Source organism: Cetorhinus maximus, chromosome 24, assembly GCF_964194155.1.
Source record: "Cetorhinus maximus chromosome 24, sCetMax3.hap1.1, whole genome shotgun sequence".
In the NCBI taxonomy this organism is placed as follows: domain Eukaryota; kingdom Metazoa; phylum Chordata; class Chondrichthyes; order Lamniformes; family Cetorhinidae; genus Cetorhinus; species Cetorhinus maximus.
This window is the reverse complement of record NC_135902.1, coordinates 10968327-10991125: the sequence shown is the minus strand read 5'-3', so window position 1 is coordinate 10991125 and position 22799 is coordinate 10968327. Positions and strand designations below refer to the sequence as shown.

The 22799-nt window shown below is 41.0% G+C and overlaps 1 protein-coding gene across 5 annotated transcripts in view; it reads right to left on the bottom strand.

Annotated features, from left to right (window-relative positions):
* Positions 1–22799, bottom strand: part of gas7b (growth arrest-specific 7b) — a 418502-nt gene that overhangs the window by 297963 nt on the left and 97740 nt on the right. The window contains exon 1 of one of the 5 annotated variants that reach the window (XM_078570746.1): positions 4029–4121. The exons of 3 other annotated variants lie outside the window; for them this stretch is intronic. In XM_078570746.1, coding sequence (XP_078426872.1) covers positions 4029–4043 — 15 coding nt within the window. In that variant the 5' untranslated portion in view covers positions 4044–4121. One more of the 5 variants, XM_078570745.1, reaches the window with a different exon arrangement.

Below are 22799 nucleotides of genomic sequence, written 5' to 3'. Positions count from 1 at the left end.
ACCCCAATGGGGGTCTTATTGAATATTTACTAACCCAAGCAGCATGTTCACAATTGTTTGGATTTACTAAGAATGAGAATACTACTTCACTTCCAAGAGATGGAATATGAATATGCACTGTGGCAGGCTTGAAGGAAAAAAATTGGCAGATGTTTCTGGACCATTATCTGTTTGCAAACAAGGTTTGAAACAGCTTCCAAGTCTAACTGGTGCCAAATTGGCTTTATTGCAACTTTAGTAATCAAACTAATCTGGACAGATTGGACTTCAAAATATATGAGCATCTGCACACAGTTTATTGTTGTGTATGCATTCTATTGGGAGCTGACAGGCATTTTTAAGTTATTCTGCTAGCATTCTTTCTGCACATTATATCATAAAGAACACCTGAGGACAGGGAACAGATACTTCTATCTTGCCGTTCATGTTCTCTTTTATAGTCTTTCATATTTGCTGATGGAGCTGACCATTGCTGAAGTAGGGTTATGAGCTGCCAGTTATCCTTCGGCAACTCTTCCAAGTGACCGTTCTTTGTGTATCTGCCTTGGTTGAGAGTTTTAATGCGATATTTGAAATAGGGGCACATTATAACCAAGCCCAATTCTGTCACCTAACGTTTGCTCACATGCACTTTTCAACAGCAGTCACTGGAAAGCAACTAGTAGCTAGGAATCAGAGCTGATATTTTTTTTTCACTATTCTGATAGCACTGAGGAAATGAATCAAGAGAACAGTCAAAGGTTTTCTTAAAGGATATATCACATTTTTTGAGGGGGAAGCATCAAGATAGAGATACTGTAACGGAGAGAATATATAGATAGTATCTGATGAGAATGAGAATATGGTTTATCAGAAGAGAGAAAATGCCTTCAGTTCACAAGATGGACACAATTTAGTTTGCACTGTTACACATGTATTATTATTTATGTATGATTTAGTGTTTTTCCTCCCTTCATAGTTTCATTTGTCAATACACATTACCGCACAGGTATCTCAATGCGTTACCCCATGAAGAGTTACTATTCATGATGGCAGGAATCAGCTATGATGCGTAACGGCGGAGAATGTTTTGGCACCATTTTACTCTTTGTATGGTTCTGAACAAATTTGCTTTACGTTCATTAAAACACAAGCCATTGTTTAAATGTAAGGCAGGTGCATGTGGGCTAATGACTGTAAAATACTGGCAAGCATATGCAGTGGACTTGTACTATGTCTTTCATCAGAGCCAAACAGAATATCCCCAAATAACAATTGGGGCACCTGATAGCTGCAAATTTGTACAATTTAGTTGAAAAAAAACCCAGGCAGAACTATCTTCCCACATACCAAGCAGTCTTGCACTTGCTCTCGCTGTTGGAAAACACTGCTGGTAACCATGGAAACTCCCTTGCCATGCATGCCCCTAAGCAATCTGGAGTGCAAGCATATACAAATAAAAAATCACTTCAGCTACACAGCTGCCACATAAAAAGGCTTGTACAACCTAAAGCAAACCTATCCAAGCACCATAAAACAGAACCAAACGAAGCACCATCATGAGAACTTCCTCTCAGGATTCTGGGACACTTGCAGCTGCCACGCATGACACAGCAAAGAAGACTTCCAACAATAACACAATTTCATTTTTAATTCAAAAGTCATACAAGCATATAACTATTATACTTCACTGTATATAATGTTCCTCAATATCTATCAATTCAATTTATATTCAGACTTCCATGTCTGACTTATAACTTTCAATGCTTCTGAGGCACACAATTTCCTTCTGTCACTAAATATGCACTGTCTTTTTTTTGCTGTTCAGAAATCGTGAAAAGAAGCCAAATTAGAGGAAGGCAAGTTGCTAAAACCTTGGAGATTATAAAATGGAGTGAAGATTTGTTGAAGTTATGAACTTCCACACTCCTGTGATACTGGAGGAGATGGGTGATAAATTTGACAACATATTTACACCACTTACATAAATTGGAAGAGTGCCAAACTTGAGATCCTGGTAATTAGTATTTTGGTTCTGTTCATTCCTGCCTATCAATGAAACTCTGATGGCATTTTTGGTCCCCAATTATAGATCCTTATATATGAAAGAAATCCCTTCACTGACACCATTTCTTTCATTTTTGATGCAACATAGTAGTGGAGCACAGAAATGCTATGTTTTTTAATCAATTAACTACATGCCAGCATTGAGGCTTGAAGCATTACTCAGAGCGTCTTTACTGCATTACATTGGCAGCATTTAATAATCACCTAAAATCCAATTCCAATAACAACTTCCTTCTAGTTGAATAATCTTCAATCACACCTCTGCACAGATTTTAATCTAAGATAATGTCAACATACATTAATGTTTAATAATGGACTGAAAAACTTGCACGTTTTTAAATGATAATTTTTGATGGGAAATTGTATGTTGTCCAAGACAATAGAGATTAATGTGGAAAATGAAAAACGCCATTTGAGCTGATGACACTGTCAAAACCTCTCAGATAAGGTGCATAATGAAAGATTCAGAAGATAAATCTTTTTTCTATTTCCCCCAATTTTTAAAAAGATAACAAACTATGCACCTCAAACACTAATAAGCTTACAGGACAGACATTTAATTAACAAATGAATCTCAATGTTGATTAGTGTGAGATGGTATATTTTGGTAGAAAGAACAAGGAGGCAACATACTCCTTGGAAAATAAGCGTCTAAATAGTGTCGAGGAACAGAGGAATCTGGGGCTACAGACACACAAATCACTTCAAGTAAGCAAGCATTGCAGGTTAATAAGGTCACTTTAAAAAAAGCAAAATGGATAAACTTCTTCACTTACAGAGTGGCTGGAATGTGCAACTTGGTTTCACAAGGAGCAGTTGAAGCAACTAACAGAGAAGCAGATAAAAGAAAGCTAAAACAAAACACATGAGGAAGAAAGGAATAAAAGGATATGTTGATTGGGCTAGATAAAGAGATGGAAGAGGCTTATGTGGAGCATAAAAAGCAGCATGGACCTGTTGAGCTGAATGCCCCCAGTGCCCCCTCATACCCTCATGCCTCCTCATATCCTTCAATGGGTCCCATATTCCCAAGACACCATACCCCCTCATATCCCCCATGCCCCCTTAGACCCTCATGACTCCATATCTACTCCATGCCCCCTCATGTCCCCTGGCCCCGATATCCCCATGCCTCCATATCCCCTCGTATCCCCCATGCCCACTCCATATCCCCAACCCCCTTCTCTGTTCTCCATATATCCTCCATAGCCAGTCACCTAGTATCCACTATGGACAGACCTCAGGAAATCCACTTGGAATAGTAGCATACATAAAAAGTCCTTTATCTTTGTTATTAGAGATCTCCTCAAAAAATTCAACTAGAATCATCAAACATGAATTACCTTTATTTGACACTGAACTACATCGTGCTGTCTCTCTCTGATCAGTTCATATTTGCTGAAGTGCCCAGTAACTCTATCCTTAATGACAGATACTAGTAGCATCCCCAGACATAACCTTAATTTGTAACCTGTAGTTACCTGGTTTTTCTCTCCTACCCTTCCTAAATAATGGAAGTGGCATTGGCAATTTTCCAACCTAATGGAACAATTCCCAGAAACTGAACTGGATCAGCCACATAAACACTGTGGCTACAGGGGCAGGTCAGAGGTTGGGAAGTCTGCAGTGAGGAACCCACCTCCTGACTCCCCAAAGCCTATCCACCATCTACAAGGCACAAGTCAGGAGTGTGTTGGAATACTCTCCACTTGCCTGGATGACTGCAGCTCCAACAACACTCAAGAAGCTGAACATCATGCAGGACAAAGCAGCCTACTTGATTGGCACCCCATCCACCACCCTCCATCAGCAATGCACAGTAGCAGTGGTGTGTACCTTCTACAAGATGCACTACAGTAACTCACCAAGGCTGCTTCAACAGCACCTTCCAAACCCACAACTTCTACCATCTAGAAGGACAAGTGCTGTAAGTGGATGGGAACACCACCACCTGCAAGTTCCCCTCCAAGTCACACACTAACCTGACTTGGAAACATATCGCCGTTCCTTCACTGTCGCTGAGTCAAAATCCTGGAACTCCCTTCTTAACAGCACTGTGGCTGCACCTACACCACATTGACTGCAGCAGTTCAAGAAGGCAGCTCACTACCACATTCTCAAGGACAATTAGGATTGGGCAATAAATGCTGGCCCAGCCAGCGACGCCCACATCCCGTGAATGAATAAATTTTAAAAAAGCTTGAAAAAGTATAAATAATAGAAAGTGTCACTTCAGTCCTTCATAGTAATATTATGTGAAACCAATCATTGACCATATATACAGCCTGAAAACCACATTCACTCAGAACTGATAGTTATTTAAATTTGTCTGATCATGATCATTTTACGGAATTTATTTCTCAACCTCTCTGGTTCAAACTGGAAAATCCATCTTAAGTTGAACTGTCATGTAAGAACGCGTTATAGTTTCTGAAATCCACAATGCCATTGCGATAATTAATTATTATTTTACCGTTAAATAAATTTATTTGGCAGTTAAAGCCTATGTCACAGTCTGGTGAAGTGTTCATTCTGCCATGCACTAAAGTCAAGGAATGTCACACGAGGGCAATGACAAAACGAGCAAGTTATTTGGTCACAATGATATCTGACCAAGTGAGAGCCACACAGGGAGTTCACTAAAAAGAATGGTTCACTGCTCCTAGCCCCCTCAACCTCTTTCAAAAAATCTAAAATACAATAAAGAAAATCCACTAAGACACAAGATGATGAAATGCAAATACTAAAAGAAACATTAGCAGCCTAAGCAGTGAGGTTATAGTTTGCACAATGCCCCACAAAGCTTCTAAGTAGCTAATCATGAAGACAGATAATTGGATGATGGGGAATTCCATTGTAATGATCACATGCCATGCAGGTCAGTATGGTTACTCTTTGAGCACTTGTTGCTTGAGAAAATTCCCAGCTGTGATGCTCTGGTCCAAGTGAATTGCATCACTTTTGAACCAATGCCTTACACATGATTCTCACACCCAGATAATAACATCCAGCTAAAGAGTGAGTGGCCATTTCCTCAAGGTTTCTTTTGAACCTGCTGCCAGAAAGTCTGCAAAAGTAGCGTTATTTGCCCGCAGGCTTTTCCTCTTTCCTTTCTGGAGGAAACACCTCACTCAATTGGCAATAGTTCTGGCAAAGACAAAAAACTCATCAAATGCAGAATTATTTGAGGAAAGGAGGAGAGGTAAGGAGTCTTGCCTCTGCATTCTTTGGCACAGTATGTTAATGGGCCAATATGTTTCTCCACCAGGTTACCAAGCCAAAATCGTCAATAGCTGACTTGTACTATATTCTTATCTAGCGTTAATACGGAGTCATGCAAGGTAGGAGCCAAGAGAGAATCAATTAAATGATGAATGGGAAAGGCAAGATAAATCTTGAACAAAAACAAAAATACCTGGAAAAATTCAGCAGGTCTGACAGCATCTGTGGAGAGGAACACAGTTAACGTTTCGAGTCCAAATGACTCTTCATCAGGACTAAGGAAAAATAGAAAAGAGGTGAAATATAAGCTGGTTTAAGGGGCGGGGGGGTGGGACAGGTAGAGCTGGATAGAGGGCCAGTGATAAATCTTGATGTTAGCGGTATTCAGTTGATTTTGTACCTACAATCCCTTTACTGCCTGTGTTGACATTCTTATAAGAACGCAACAAGTTCATCAAACCAGTTTCTTCCATAAGCCGGTTCTGTGCACAAACTATGAATAATTCCAGTCTATCCTGAATTTTACCTAACCCACTAAATCTCCCAAGAAAGAGTTCTTCAAAGTTTCTACAACCAACCACTGCCCGCCCCCTAACCCCCATTTCCAAGATTGAGAAAGCACACGCAATTATACATTCTAGTCAGCCTTTGCTCAGGGGTAGCCATCTTGCCTCTGAGTCTGAAGGTAGTGGAACCATTCCAGAGGGTTGAGAACATAAGCAAGGCTGGCATTTCATTGTTAGTGCTGAGGGAGTGCTGCACCCTCGGAGGTGTTGCCTTTCAGATGAGACGTAAAACCGAGGTCCCATCTGCCCTCTCAGGTGTATGTTAAGGATCCCACAGCACTATTCAAAGAAGAGCAGGAGATTTCACCCAATGCCAAGGATCCCACAGCACTATTCAAAGAAGAGCAGGAGATTTCACCCAATGCCCTGGCCAACGCTTATCCCTTAGCCAACACTCAAAGCTGATTTATAAATATTACACATTGTCTAATTTTGATTATGTGAAGTCCCTGGTGTGAACCCAGCACCTTCAGATTCCAAGGTAAGAGTGTTACACACCAAGCCAAGGCTGACCAGAATGTAAAATTACATACACAGTCTCGATCTTGGAAGGCAATGGAAATTTTGAAGAATCTATCGTTAAAATAGATCATTTATTTAATTGTTATTTGTGGGACCTTGCTGTGTACAAATTGGCTACCGTGCTTTCTACATCACAACAGTGACTGCACTAAATACTTCATTGGTTATGAAGCGCTTTGCATCATCCTAAGGTCATGAAAGGTGCTAAATAAATTTAAGTTATTTTTCTTCTACATTATATATCCTGGGCCATAACATTTCTGGAGTCTTAGCAGCATCCACATATCATTCAATTTTCTCTCTCTGTAAATAACTATATACTTAATTCTCAATCACACTTTCAACCAGGAATTCACAAATAATAATAATAATTAAAAAAAAACAGAGAAAGCTGGAAATACTCAGCAGATCTGGCACCATCTGGGGAGCGAGAAACACAGTTAACCTTTCATCAGTTCTCCACAGGTAGTACCAGACCAGCTGAGTATTTCCAGTATTTTCTGTTTTTATTTCAGATTTCCAACATCCACAGTATTTCGCTTTAGGTATTCACCGAGATCTTTTTCAAAAGTGTGTTAGTCAACATAGCATTAACTGCTTCACCTAGGAGTCTTTGCTATGCTTTCATGTCTCTGAAAAAGAAAAATCTTTGTAATATAATTCTGTTTGAGGCATGTATATTTTACTTATGCCTTCTAGTTCTGTGATCAATGCCCAAATTAAATAACCTGTTAACGTCGACCATATTTATTCTCCCCCGAAAACATAAATAGTGTCTGCTAACAAATTTATTCTCTAATGAAAATATATTCTTATTTGTGGTCTTTCCTCAGAACGCACAAGCTTGAGTCCTGGAATTATCCTTGTTGATCTCCTATGAACACTCTCTAATACATCAACGCAGGCATGCTTGTGCCTCAGTAAGATTCATCATTATTAGAGAAAAAATGCCTGAAAGCAAACACATTAAACTGACACACACTGCAGCTGTAAATACCTTCTTGACATTTGGGAAAAAAACTTTTTAACAGCAGAATCATCTCCTGTTCACAATCTGTAACAGAGCCAATAGACGTCCTGTTGCTGGGGCCAGAAATTTAGTTCATCCCATGGGTACACAGGGAGAACAAAACGAACACTGAAACATCTAGACTGTAAATAAAGCTGCTGTACCTGCCATAGGCACTTTCAAGGTTAATCAATTTTACCAATTACTAGGCTCTGTGTATCTAGGTTTTAATTTGTGCACACTTATTTCTACAAAGCCAGCTTTTGATATTTTGAATTTAAGGATACTTTTATTGAGAAGAATTTATTATACCTTATCAATGAACCAGGTTAGAATTTGATAGAAGACATACAGATGGGTAATGCAGATTGCTATTCACCAGAAAGGTTGAATTATGGTGATTGAACATCGAAATGATAAAATATTGCACAGACCTCTTGTTCATTACATTCAAAGAGAAGCCTAGGAATGGAAGACTGCAAATGTATTTGTTCTGCTTTGCTAGCTCCTGAAGAAGCCACTGATATTGCTGTTGTGTTTTTCTTAAAGAGTATGCATTTCTGTTATACCAGTCAACTCATAATCACAAATACATATTTAAACCATTTATGAATCATCAGGTGAAGTAGATCTAGTACCAACCAGCCATAGCCACCATTTTGCACATAAACCAGGTGAACGGATTTCAATTCCACCTCCCCACCAGCCATAGCCTGACCAGCTCTCACATTCACGCTTGTCATTTCCAGCGAGAGGGAAAGATGGGATCCGTGTGATTGGAAAAATAACAACAGCGACTTGCATTTATGAAAGTATTTTCAACAATGTAAAACATCCAAAGGCATTTCACTGAAGCGTTGTCAAATAAGATTTGACATAGCCTCACTATCTCCTTATGTGACTAACTGCTTACTCAGAGGCATATGTCTTAAGGAGCATCTTAAAGGAGGAAAGAGAGACAGAGAGACGTTTCATGGGGCGGGGAATCCTAGAGCTTAGGGCCTAGGCAGTTGAAGGCATGGTCACCAACAGAGAAGTAATTAAAATCAGGGATGCTCAAGCGGCCAGAATTGGAGGAGCTCAAATATCTCAGAGGACTGTAGGACTAGAGGAGATACAGTGATAGGGAAGGGGTGAGGCCATGGATGGATTTGAAAACAAGGATAAGGGTTTTAATATTGAGCAGCTGCTTCACCGAGAGCCAATGTAGATCAACAGGCCCAGGCAAACTGGACTTGGTACAAGTTGCGATATGGGCGGAAGAGTTTTGAATCACCTCAAATTTTAGAGAGGGTAAAATGTGGGAGGGCTGAAGAGTCAAGGCTAGTGATAACAAAAGCATGGCTGAAGGCTTCAGCAGCAGATGAGCAGAAGAGTGGAGTCAGGCAATGTTATAGAGGTGGAAATAGACAGTCTTAGATGTCTCAGCTTTTTAATTTAGTGAGGAGCTAAGTATTGCAAACCAAAGTTGAATCCCAACCTGTGATGTGATAGCTGACCTCAGACTGGATAATGAGGACACTACAACTGGCCTTAGCATCCTCAGTCAGGGAAGGATGAGAGAGTCAGTTTCAACTCCTGATCACTACTTAGCAATCCTCTTCCGTGTTTGTGGAAGGTCAGGGTCAGAGTTTGGGCTCTGATTAAACTCGGTTGCTCCCATCCCTGTGGTTTGCAACACCTGTTGAGAATCATCATCCAGGCTTACACATGAAGACTGACCACTTAGACAAAAGGGGTACGATATCTACTAAAGCCTTAGAACCTAATGCATCAATGTCTTCATGAGCAGAGAGACAAGAGAGAAAAAATTCTATCAGACTTCTCATATATCATTTGACTAAGGCCAAGCTCTTAAAAATTATAAACAGATTTCTTCCCAAGTAAACAGATAAATGTATTCGGAAAGAAAGATTCTCAGAATGATGTTCACTGAGTTCTTAAAAAGTATCTGGAAGTTACAAGTGGTCAGATCCGTGGTAGATTTAAAAGGGTTTGGCTAATCACTAAAACAGATTCCTGCTTTAGACACGAGAATGGGCCCAGCCTCTCCCAACTCCCAATTCCCACTCTTTGAATTATCATCAGCAGGTAGGCCCATTCCATCCTCACTTTGCTCGCTTGATCAAAACAGAAACCATAAGGAGGTTCTGCTTCCAATTCTAAGCAATAAGACATCATTTCCCTTAGGCTCATTCAGAGTGGTTTAAAAATAAAACAAGTCTTATTGCCAATTGGCGGCCTGCTGCACTTCCCTTTTTGTAGAAGTGACCTCACTGTCCATCTGGACAGTGCTTGATGATACATAATCATACCTTTCTGAGTAATTGTCTTAATAAAATGTTCTCAGCATTGATGCAATTTTATAAAAACAAAATAATCCAATGGGTTGTTCCCAGCAAAGCAGAGATGGGGAATCCTCGGAGTGTAGTTATATTGTTAGTTTTACACCTGTCTTAAACAATTGTACCAATGAAAAGCATGCCTCTGCGTAACCAAGGGGTTTGGTCCTGATCTGGTGTGAGACCACCTTGGGGGCATAATTCCCGTGAAGTGTCAAATCAAATTTAAAAAGAGTGTTCAGGGATATGTTTGATTTCTTGGCAACTTAATAAACTGCAGTAGAGAATTTCCACTGCCCTGTCCCCACCCCACCACATCCGCACCCACCCCCAACCACCCCACCTATGTTTTGGGAGTGCGAAAGCTGCAGCCTGCATTCCCAAACCATTATCAATTTGCCAGATATGAGCAGAGTTCTGCGTATGGGTGTAAATGCAGACAGCCATGGATCTTTCTTGACACACCCAACATGATTGAGGCCCTTGAGCAGTCCACAATAACGATTGGGTGTTGTCAGTTCAGCGATATAATCCAGAGTTATTGGTCGCAGACTGTCAGCGGGTTTATCCTCAGCCCCTGTAATTGTAACCAAAGCCCCTCGTGCAAGGAGGAAGCTTATTTTATGGTTGTTTGGCTTTACAGAACTTGAGCATTAGTGAAAAAAAGAGACATGTCTAAGCTTAGATGTCTCTTTTTTCCAGCAATACTCAAGCTTATTTTAGCTAAATACCTGCGGAGCTAAATTGGATAGCCCCCAAATACAAGGGGAGGTGGTGGCATAGTGAGAATGTCACTGGATTAGTAATCCGACTATTAATTCTACGGCAGCTGGTGAAATTTTAATTCAATTAATAAATCTAGAATTAAAAGCTACTCTCGGTGATGGTGACCATGAAACCATTTGTAAAACCCATCTGGCACACTAATGTCACTTAGAGAGGGACCTTACCTGCTGTCCTTACCTGGTCTGGCCCATATGTGACTCCAGAGCCACAGCAGCGTGGTTGGCTCTTGAATGCCCTCTGAAGTGACCTACTAAGCCACTTGGTTTAAAAACCACTACAAAATCCAAAAGATTTGGAACCAGCAATAGTACTGAAGATTTATGCTCCAGAACTAGCCGTGCCCCTAGCCAAGCTGTTCCAATACAACTACAACACTGGCATCTATCTGGCAATGTGGAAAATCACTCAGGTATGCTCTGTCCACAAAAAGCAGGACAAATCCAACCGGGCCAATTACTGCCCCCATCTGTCAACTTTCTATCATCAGCAAAGTGATAGAAGGTGTCATTGACAATGCTATCAAGTGGCATTCACACAGCAATAACCTGCTCACTGACACTCAGTTTGGATTCCACCAGAGCCACTCAGCTCCTGACCTCATTACAGCCTTGGTCCAAACATGAACAAAAGAGCTGAGCTCAAGAGGTGGTGTGAGAGTAACAGCCCTTGACATCAAGGCAGCATTTGGCCAAGTGTGGCATCAAGGAGCCCTAGCAACACTGAAGTGAATGGCAATCAGAGGGAAAACTCTCTGCTGGTTGGAGTCATACCTAGCACAAAGGAAGATGGTTTTGGTTGTTGGAGGTTAATTTTCTCAGTCCCAGGACACCATTACATGAGTTCCTTAGGGTAGCGCTCCAGGCCCAACCATCTTCAACTGCTTCATAAATGAGCTTTCTCCATCATAAGGTCAGAAAAAGGGATGTTCACTGATGTTTGCACAGTGTTCAGCACCATTTCTCAGATACTGAAGCAGTCCGTGTCCATACGCAGCAAGACCTGGACAACAGGCACAAACTAATAAGTGCCAAGTAACATTTGCATGCACAAGTGCCAGGCAATGACCATCTCCAGCCGGGGAGAATCTAACCATCTCCTCTTGACATTCAATGGCATTACCATCGTTGAATCCCCCACTATCAACATCCTGGGAATTAACACTGACCAGAAGCGGAATTGGACCAGGCATATAAATACTGTGACTACAAGAGCAGGTCAGAGACTGGGAATTCTGTAGTGAGTAACTCGTGTCCTGACTCCCCAAAGCCTGACCATCATCTACAAGGCACAAGTCAGGAGTGTGATGGAATATTCTCCACTTGCCTGGATGAGTGCAGTTCCAACAAAACTCGAAAAACTGGACACCTCCAGGACAAAGTAGGTCCCTAAGCTGGCACCCCATCCACCACCTTCAACATTCACTCCCTCCACCACTGATGCACAGTAGCAGCAGTATGTACCATCCACAAGATGCACTACAGAAAATCACCAAGGCTCCTTCAACAGCACCTTCCAAATCCACAATCTCTACCACCTAGGTGGACGAGGGCAGCACATAGATGGGAACACCACTACCTGGAAGTTCCCCTCCAAGCCACTCACCATCCTGAATTGGAAATATATCGCCGTTCCTTCACTGTCGCTGGGTCAATACCCTGGAACTCCCTCCCTAGCAGCACTGTGGGTGTGCCTACACCACATGGACTGCAGAGGTTCAAGATTTCATCTCACCACCACCTTCTCAAGTGAAATTAGGGGTGGACAATAAATGCTGGCCTAGCCAGCAATACCCACATCCTGCGAACAAATAAATGAAAGAAAATGCATGATTAACCTGCCGCCATTGTTTGAAATGTAGGCAGCACACTATCTTCATGTTACCCGTTCATTTGAATGATTTTTGCATGTCACCAGTGCTAGCCACGCCATTCATTGGCTGCGCATTACAGCTGGGGTCACAAAGTCATAACTTCGTGGCATTTCTTAAAGCTAACCTTCGCCTCTTAAAGCGGTGGTACATTGTGGCCAGCACCAGCTAACAGTCATTGTGCAAGTGAATCTGACCTGGGAAACAGTGAAGAATGGCACAAGATAGGAGAGTGTGAGCACCAAGGTTTTACAGCACAGCAATGGAAGTGGAAAGGAAGAGAGAAGGCCTTTATCCAGAGGGGACAAGGAGGCCCTGCAAACACACGGTTAAAAGTCAGGGGGAATAAATAGCTGTGGAGGTCAATGCCAGGACTCTAGAACTAAGGACCTGGATGCACTACGGCAAGTTCAATGACAGCATGTGAGTGGTAAAGGTCAAATAGCATATCCAACCAACTGCACCACTAGTCTCAGTACTGTTCAAATCACCACATCCCATCAGTCACCTACCAACAATCTCCATCAATCAGGACTCATGCCAAACATTCATATCCTTCACCTCACCTTCATACACACTCAGTATTGCTGTAAGCCTTACACTCAGATCTCTCAGATTGCACACACTGCCAGCTCTTCAACCTGCCAAGTCTGCCCTTCTCCCCGACCAGATTTCCATTTGCCTCTTCAACCTTGTTCATCTTCATTCCTTTCTATTTCTCTTCTCATGTTTGACACTTTTGATCTTCCTGCCCCCTCCCCCCTTTCACTTGCTCATCCTATCGATTTGGAAGGACAAAGAGCGTTCCCCCACCCACAGCTTCAGGAATGCCACAATTGTAACTACCTTCAAGAGTTGGCAGTGTACGCAACCTGTGAGATCTGGGTGTAAGGCTTACAGCAATGCTAAGTGTGTGAGGGTGAGGTGAAGCACAAAAAAGTTTGGCATGAGTCTTGATTGATAGAGATTGTTGGTAGGAGAGTGATGGGATGTGGTAATTTGAGCAGTACTGAGACTAGTGGTGCAGTTGACAGGATATGCTATTTGAAGATGCATTCACCAACCTTGACCACTCATATGTGGTCATTGGTAGTGCATCCAGGTCTTCATTTCTAGAATCCTGGCATTGACCTCCACAGCTATTTGTTCCTTTAAGAAAGGAGATAAATTACACTGTGGAAACTATCGAGGTATTTCACACCCACCCCCCCCCCCCACCCCGCCCGCCTCAACCCACCCACACCACCTCAAATTTCTTCCCAGGCTAATCTCCATCATACCATTCCTATGTAGCAATAGGTCCATATTCCCCATGCTCCTATAATAAAGCCAAAATACTGCAGATGTTGGAAGTCTGAAACAAAAACAAAAAATGCTGGGAAAACTCAGCAGGTCTGACAGCATCTGTGGAGAGAGAAATGCTAACTCTGTCTTTCTCTCCACAGATGCTATCAGACCTGTTGAGTTTTTCCAGCATTTTTTGTTTTTGTTCCCCATGCTCCTTCCTTGCTTCCAGTTTCTCGGTGTACAATTAATCTTTTCCTATCGAATGCAAGCACATTTCTCTTATCCATTACTTGTTAGCTGCTCTCTTATTGTGCATAAAGTGGAAAATGAGAAAGAGGGAGAAGAACAGACTTGCAAAACGTGGGAGATGGAGTGATATTAAGAATTTGCGACAGCAAAGGGATACAGAAATTACAATGAGAAACAATGTGAGGAAGCCAAATAGAGAGAAGAATGGAAGCCAAAAAGAAAGACAAAGATTGAAGAGGAACAGAAAGACAGTTACAAGAAAGGACTATTTCTATGTGTCCTTGAGCAATGCCATGGGAGGACAACTAGTATGTTAAGAAAACCATGATAGTTTAAATTATAAATACACACAGGACGAGTACAAGTCAGGAAATGGAGAGGAAAAAAATTCAACATAAACATTACTTTCAAGGAACAATATACATTTCAAATGGAACCAGATTTGACTGAAAGTAACCTCTCCCTGAACTGAGCGGGTGAGGCTTCTAAAGGGCATTTTCAGATTTTTCCGGGATCGTGACAGACATAACGTTCATCTCAAAACCACTGGCTGCAAGTGCAGATCGCATGCTAGGCAGCTAAGTATACCACAGTGGAAGGTATTCTACCAGTTTTCAGTAGGGCTGGAGAATTGGACGCCACTAAGCAACAGCGCTGTTTCTCTTGAGAAGGGCAGCATCACTCATTGAAAGAGAATGGAAATGTATTACCATTCTGAGATTCATTATGAAATTTATGACCAATGTCTATTCTATTAGTGATAGCACTGTACAGCGATGACAGTCAAGATGCTTGAGGGGTAAAAGAATAGAATTCAGGAAGACTCAGCATTAGATTTGATAACTCCTAAAAATATTAACCTCCCCCAGCAGACGTGATAAAGATCAGATAAACAAGTTAATCATTTGTGTGCACTGGCTGGTTTACTGCTGTTATTTTTGGAGTCCCTCCATCTCAAATGAACTGTGGCATCTTAAATATTTAAAATACCTGTCATAGTATTTGTTTTGACAACTATTTGAAGTTTCCATTTATTTAACACGGTAAATGGTTTATTTCTAAAAATTTATAGAGTAAAAGGTCACTTGGCATTTTTATGGCAAGAAAGTACACTTTTATTGACCAAATTCTGAACTCTATTCACTTTTAACTCTAGATATGCACAGGAACATAGTTGGAAGGTTTACAATTGATCAATTGCCACTGCTCAACCTCCCATTGGATAGATACTGTCCAGCTTCAAATAATTCAATTCTGTTAATATTAATTCAAAGATGGGGATTTGTCTGTATGCTGTGTAAACAACTTCACAATTTCATTATGTACAGCATAATATTTCCCAATATTAGTTCTGACTGAAAATGACAATGACAAACAACTTGCATTTTGTAACATCTTTAATTCAATTAATTTGCAATTGTGTTTTTTCATTTAGGAGAGAATGACTAAAAACCTGTAAAGGAGTTAGGAATGATTACCAAAAACAATTGTGAACAACAACTTTCATTTATATAGCACATTTAACATGGTTAAACTTCCCACTGTACTTGACAAGATTGTTATCAATCAAAAGTTGAGACAAAGTCACACAAGACAATATTAGGAAAAGTGACCAAAAGCTTTGTCAAAGAGTTAGGTTTTGAGAAGCCTCTGGCAGGGAGAGAGAAAGATAAAGAGGTGGGAAGGTTTAACGAGGAGATTCCAGAGCTTAGGGTCAAGGTGGCTGAAGAGTGAAGAGAGGTAGGAAAGTAAATTGTAAAGAGGATGTAAGGAGGCTACAAAGTGACATAGATAGGTCAAGTGAGTGGACAAAGATCTGGCAAATGGAGTATAATGAGGGCAAATGTGAAATCTTTCTTTTTGGCAGGAAGAATAAAAAGGAAGCTTATTATCTGAATGGTGAGAGATTGCAGAGCTCTGAGATTCAGAGGGATCTGGGTGTCCTAGCGCATGAATCACTAAAGGTTAGTATGCAGGTACAGCAATAATTAGGAAAAGTAATAGAATGTTATCACTTATTGAGAGGGGAATTGATTACAAAAGTAGGGATGTTATGCTTCAGTTATACAAGGCACTGGTGAGACCACATCTGGAGTGTTGTGTACAGTAGTGGTTTCCTTATTTAAAGAAAGATGTAGAAGCAGTTCAGAAAAGGTTTACTAGACTAATACCAGGAATAGGCGGGTTATCTTATGAGGAAAGGCTGGACAGGTTAGGCTTGTACCCACTGGAATTTAGAAGAATAAGAGGTGACTTAATTGAAACCTTTAAGGTCCTGAGGGGTCTTGACAGTGTGGATGTCGAGAGGATGTTTCCTCTTGTGAGAGAATCTAGAACTAGGGGTCACTGTTTAAAAATAAGAGGTCACTCATTTAAGACAGAGATGTGGAGAATTTTTTTTCTCTCAGAGGGCTGAGAGTCTTTGGAACTCTCTTCCTCAAAAGGTAGTGGGAGCAGAGTCTTTGAGTATTTTTAAGGAAGATCTAGATAGATTCTTGATTAACAACGGGGTGAAAGGTCATCGGGGTAGGCAGGAACGCGGGATTGAGGTTACAATAAGATCAGCCACGATTTTTTTGAGTGGTGGAACAGGCTTAAGGGGCCAAGTGGCCTACTCCTGCTCCTGGTTCGGGAGTAAGAGAAGAATAAGCAATATCAAGTGATGGCACTGGCAGCATAAAAATGAAACCAAGTTAATCAGACTATTTTTCAAACTGTGACTTAAAATGTTAATCCAAGCTGGTGGAATGAACATCAAAGCTCAAAGTACAGCGTTGATCCCAGAATTTCTGGTATTCCTATCAGCACAATATGCTCTATTCACAAATATTTAGTGGTTTTCCCTAAATTTTCTGCAAACATGGGTCATCTTTCAGGAAACATGTGGAATACCACAAAAGAACTTTTCATAAAGTTTGAGTTGAATACTGACCTACAGAGAGTACATGATTGCGACATTAATTGCTCAATACATGAATTTATAAATGATGGTTCTGTGGATATTTCAAACTATGTGGCACAATTAGTTTGATAAAAATTGGCAAAACTCCTGGCAAGCAGGAAACAGGAAGCAACAAATTTGCTAGATGCTTTCATTTGGAGTTTATGTTAGCTTTAACATGCATTTTTTTTTTCCAAACCAAAAGTCTGCAATTAGTTATGACCTTTTTCTTTCAACCAAATTCAGAAGCTCCATTACAGATCAAAGTCACAGTGGCCTATTTATCTGGTGACAAGCGCGAGAATGTTAACCAGGGTGAACAATTTCTTGGTTTTCTGCTCCTTTTGAGTTCATTTTCAGGATGTTGAAATCACTGGCGCAGCCAGCATTTAATGCCCGGTCTTGCACAAGTGAGACACTTACGAGGTCACTTCAAATGGCAAGTTAGGAATCCACAACATTGCTATGGAACTGGAGTCACATGTCTTTCAGGCTGGGTAAGGGCAGCCAATTTCCTTCTCAGGACATTAGTGATCTAGTTGGGCTTTTGCAATGATCCAACAGATTCAAGGTCACTTTTACTGACACCAACTTCCGATTTCCAGATTTAAACGTAAATCAGATTCTCAAACGGCCATGGTGGGATTTGAATTCATGTTTTCTGGATTATTAACCCAGGCCTCTGGATTACAATTCCAGTAACATAATTGTTGCAGGTTCGATCGAGGTATTCAAAAGGGAATCGGATTGCTACCTGAAAAGAAAGAATGTGTAAGGTTAGGTGGGGTAAGGCAGGGGAGTGGGACTAGGTGGAATGCTCCTTCAGAGAGCCAGTGCAGACTCAATGGGCAGAATGGCCTCCTCCTGCACTGTAAAGATACTGTGATATTACATTACCATAATTTGATTTGATTCCAGGTATCCATCAACATATTCAAGAGCTTTATCTAGCTGACTAACTCCCTGTTTTTTCTTTCCTCGCAATAAAGAGATTTTCCTTCACTCAGCTCCTTCCAATAAAGACAGGGCTGAAAAGGCTACACTTCATTTGAAGAATTATAGGAACACATTCCTCTTTCTTTTTAAAATAGTTTGGAGTAGTTAAGTTGTTTTTAATATTAAAAAAAACAAATCATTTACATTTACATTTGCAGGCATTAAACTCCAACTTCTTGCCAAAACATATGGGTTAATTATTCTTCACATATTGCACTGATAAGAAGCAGCTTCAACTTCATGTAAATGTAAACTGTAACTCAGGTAAGAAGTTGTTTCCATACAGTGAGAGAACCTCAAGCAGAGAATATTACACTTCCCCTTTGTATTGGCTGCAGTGTACTGCAAGATAAAAGTTAAACATTACGGTAAGCCACTGAACTGCCTGTGACCTTTTTAAGCTTCATTTTAATCATTTTGTTGTTATGTGCTGCATACCTAATCAACACCATCTTAACATTAGTGCTTCTTTCTGATTTCTCTGTCTCATGCCAAAGCTGCCGACGCCTTAGTGGGCATAGTTCCAACCGAATCAGTGTTCTTCAGTACCTTGCTCAAGGACCAGTTATTCACATGGAAGACTTGACTGTGAGTTTCAGCAGGTTATTTAGTAGGGAGGCCATCAAAGCATGCCTGATCCTCATCCTACCTGCTAGCCTACATTTCCATCAAGGGTACTGCAACTGGTAACAAACCTACCAATTGCTGGAACGAGATCAGCAGTGATGAAAATGGGGCCTGGTCTATATGGCTCAGCTACTCACTCTCCAAGTCATTGGGAGGATGAGAAAGGGCAGTAAAATTAAGCCAGCATTCAGATGTTCATCAGTGTGCAGTTTTGGTCTCCTTAACTTTAAGGAAAGACATACTTGCCCTAGAGGGAGTGCAACGAAGGTTCACTAGACCAGTTCCTGAGATGAGGGGATTGTTATTTGAGGAAAAATTGAGTAGAGTAGGCCTACATTCCCTGGAGTTTAGAAGAATGAGAGGTTATCTAATTGAAACATATAAAATTCTTCAGGAACAAGGTAGATGCTGAGAAAATATTTCCCCTGGCTGGAGAATCTAGAACACACGGTCACTGTCTCAGAATAAGAGCTTGGCCAGTTAGTACTAAGATGAGCAGAAGCTTCTTCACTCAAAGGGTCGTGAAACTTTGCAATTCTCTACCCCAGAGAGCTGTGGATGCTTAGTTGTTGAGTATATTCAAGACAGAGGTCGATCAATCATTCGGTAATTGGGAGAATTAGAGGATATGGGGATACTGCAAAAAAGTGGAGATGAAGTAGCCATGATCTCATTGATTGGCGGGGAAGGCTAGAAGGGCCAAATGGCCTTCTGCAGCCTTTAAGTTCTTATGTTCCGATTAGCGATTCTGTAAAATTGGAATCTGATAGACAGATCAGAACATAACTTGGTTCTGGGAATACAGCATTTATTTCAACATGTACAAACTCCAGATTTTGTAAAATAGGCTAACACTGCAGATATAGCAGGAGGGATTCAGTATTCCTGAAGAGGAACAATACCACAGAAATATTTTAACAGGCTCCCACATATACCATGAGTTCTTAACAATACAAATTCTTAAGAATACAAAGCCTGTCTGGGCTCTGACTCATATCTCTAGATATGCTCTTGTTGTTGAAGTCCTCAATGTGAAAAAAATAACAAGAAGTCATTAATCAATCATTCTTCTTCAGTGAATGTATGATATGGGCTTTCATTAATTATTAATTACAGGAGTCTGCAACCGGAACACTGAAACATCAAAAAGGCTTTAGTACTGTAGAGGGAATCCTGCATTGTAAGAGATGCTGTCTTGTGAATGAGGCAGTAACAAATCCGTTTTTTCAGGTGGACCTTAAAAATCCCATGGTGCGATTTAAGGTGGAGGAAGGGAGTGTCCTGGCCAACATTATCCGTCCATACTTACGCTTCATTACCGATAGTGTAGTGATTGTAGGTATGACCTTTCCTACTGCCTTTAGAGATCACGTGATTGTACTGACGAATGAGCCCTAAGTGCGGGTAATCTTAGGGGGGCAGAGATTTTTAGTCGTGGACCTGGTTCAAGCTTCTAAACGAGCTCTTGTAATAAGGTTATCTGTTTCAAATGAGAAACCTGTCTGGTACGTCAAGTTTGTTACAGGTATAGACGTGGAAGCATTACATTGCTTCACCTTGTTCTCACGTGGTATAATGTCATTGCCTAAAATTGTATCCAGTTATAACTAAGTAACCAATGTTGCAGATGGGTACATGATTTGTTTAGTATCTGTTGAACTAAATCTCAGGGACTGTACATGAACTGCACTGATTTGGCAAGACGCAAGAGAAAGGAGAAGCAAAGAGTTAAGAACACTGGAGTCAGGTCATTCTTTAATGTTGAAAGAAACTGACAGCCCCAGCCACACGCTGATCCAATGTGCTTTACTCCATTCCTGCCTATTTCAATCCATACAGGATATGGAATAGCTCACATTTGGTTTCCTTGTTTACAGTATTGTATTGAGAGTCACCTTGGGAGGCCTTCAGTCTAAAAGATCGTGTTCCAAAAATGGTTAGGTGTTTTTACTCTCTCCACAACCCCCCATTTCTTTCAGCTGAGGAACGTAAGCCACCATTCTGCTAAGGGCACTGAAACACTCCAACATCTGTATTCTGAGAACAGGGCTAACCTGGAGACCGGAAGAATTTTTATAATAGTCAAATATACTTTATGTAACTCCCCAAACTTCATTCAGATAAGTAAAAATAGACAAAATCTTCTTCCTTTCACTTAAAAGGACTTCTTATTTAAGCTGTTCTTGACATTATGATATATAATGAAGATAAGGCAACCCACCCTCCACAGTGATAGCTGCATATGTTGTCTATGTATCAGCAGATAGAACAACCTGTAATGCAATTTATTTGGAGTTTTCTGAAGCATTTGACAAAGTCAAAACTAAAGGACACCAAGGTAGAACCAGGAATTTAAAGACTAAGAATCCTTTCTGCACCCTCTTGAGTGCTTTCACATCTTTCCTAAAGTGTGGTGCCCAGAACTGGATGCAATAATTAAATGTGTTTGGATCAGACCAGAGGACATCCAAGTAAATAAATTTAGGTTAACAAAGAATTTCTTTACCAAGTACAGGGGAAGGACTAAAATTATTGGAGATGTGCAAAATGCTCCTCGATGTTTTAATGGAAAGCTAGGATAATGATTAGCTTTCAGGGACCAAATGGCAATTTCCACCCTTAACACCGACATGCAAGTCATTCGTGTTTCACACTGCCATCGACTGGGGCAAGTGAATACATCAGTTGCCCCTTTACATTCCGTGATGCTCCTCCCAAGTCTAGTGATTAATGCCCAAATTTCTGAAATGAGCCCTCAATAGGTAAGACTCCCCTCCAGCAACAGAAAATTTACCTTACAAGTGTCTACGGCTCACAATTTTTTTCGAGAAATTGAAAAGTGGGGATGTGGGCTTCAAAACAAACAATAGAAGGGCTGTTTGATGAAAGACTGCAGAAATCACAGAATATTTCCTCCCAACACCCCAATCTACTCTCTCTTCCGATTATATCAAATGATCAGGCTAGCATTTCTAATGTGGCTGTGTGTTCCCAATACCTGCAATGTGAATCCATTCCTCCAGGCAAGAGGTGGAATTAGGACCAACATGACAAGCATAACTCTTGCTATGGTATCAGAGCTGGCACATAGTTGGAGATCACTCAGAGCAGTGAAATTGAGCAAATGCTACTCCAATCCTTCATTGAACAAGTCTGTGTATTTAACTGCATTTTAGTAGTTCAGTTGGTAAGCCCATTGCATGGCTTCATGGGAAGAACTCTTGCCCTCTAAGGAAATACCTAAGATGCAACTGAAAACACACAAATAAGAACAGTCCCAAGTTTGTTTACCGGCGGCCACAAATGAATCCAGGAGCTGGATACAGTAGATCCCAGCCTATCCCAGCAGTAGATATGGAGCCTTCCTAGGGGTAAAGAGTCTGTTGAGGGGCGGGGTGAGAACTGGACAATTCCAGGACTGGACGTTTCACAACCCCAGCTTTGAGGGGCCCTGACGAGCCAGAACAGCACAGGAAAGATGGTGTGGCCGCTTACCAACTGGGGTTCAAACCTGAGTCATAATTTGTATTGACCTCTGCTGCACCCCCAATGATTGGAAAAATAATGGCAGCAATTTTCACCCCCTTATAAGTAGGCTGAAAATTGTAGTTTTCTTTTGGCAGGGGTATGCTCCTAATGGTATGGTTGCCCACTACCATTATTTAAGTTGCGTGACCTCTCTCCAAACGCCGATACTTTGACAGGGTCAGTGCCAGAAATCACGTGCAGGAGAATTCTTACACTGATACTGGGTATCTGCAGGTGCTCAGAGGCCTACACCGTACTGGATTGGCAATCGGGGCTAACAAGGAGGAAGAAAAGGAAAATGCAACTAAGATCCTCATTCCTGATTGCAATCCAATGACTCTTATATTGGAATTGTGAAATGAGAGGCCCTGCTCTGATGTCTCTGTGGTTAAACTGCCTGCTCAGCTTATGCATGTAGAACTGCAATTGTGCAAGATGCCAGAAATCTCCCAATAACCAGCAACTATATTCCGGAAATAGTCAATGGCTTCAAGAGGGGAGAACAGCAGTGAAAGAAATACTGGCCAAACCTTGCCATGAGTTAAAATTTGTCTTGCATCCTCAGGCTCAAAATCCTTTTACGATGTAACTTGTTAGAACTGTGAGCTTCTAATGGTGCAACAAGGGGCACAGGGCATCTGAGACCTTAGTGAACGATGAGGCCAACAGTCCCTCTCCTTAATCAATGAGATTTAACAATTGGTAAAAAAAGAATGGCGGAGAGTGAAATAAGGTGAATTAAGAATCAAATCAGGCACAGGAATAGAAATCAAGAGAGGGAAATAAGATTGGATGAATAAAGAGAAAAAGG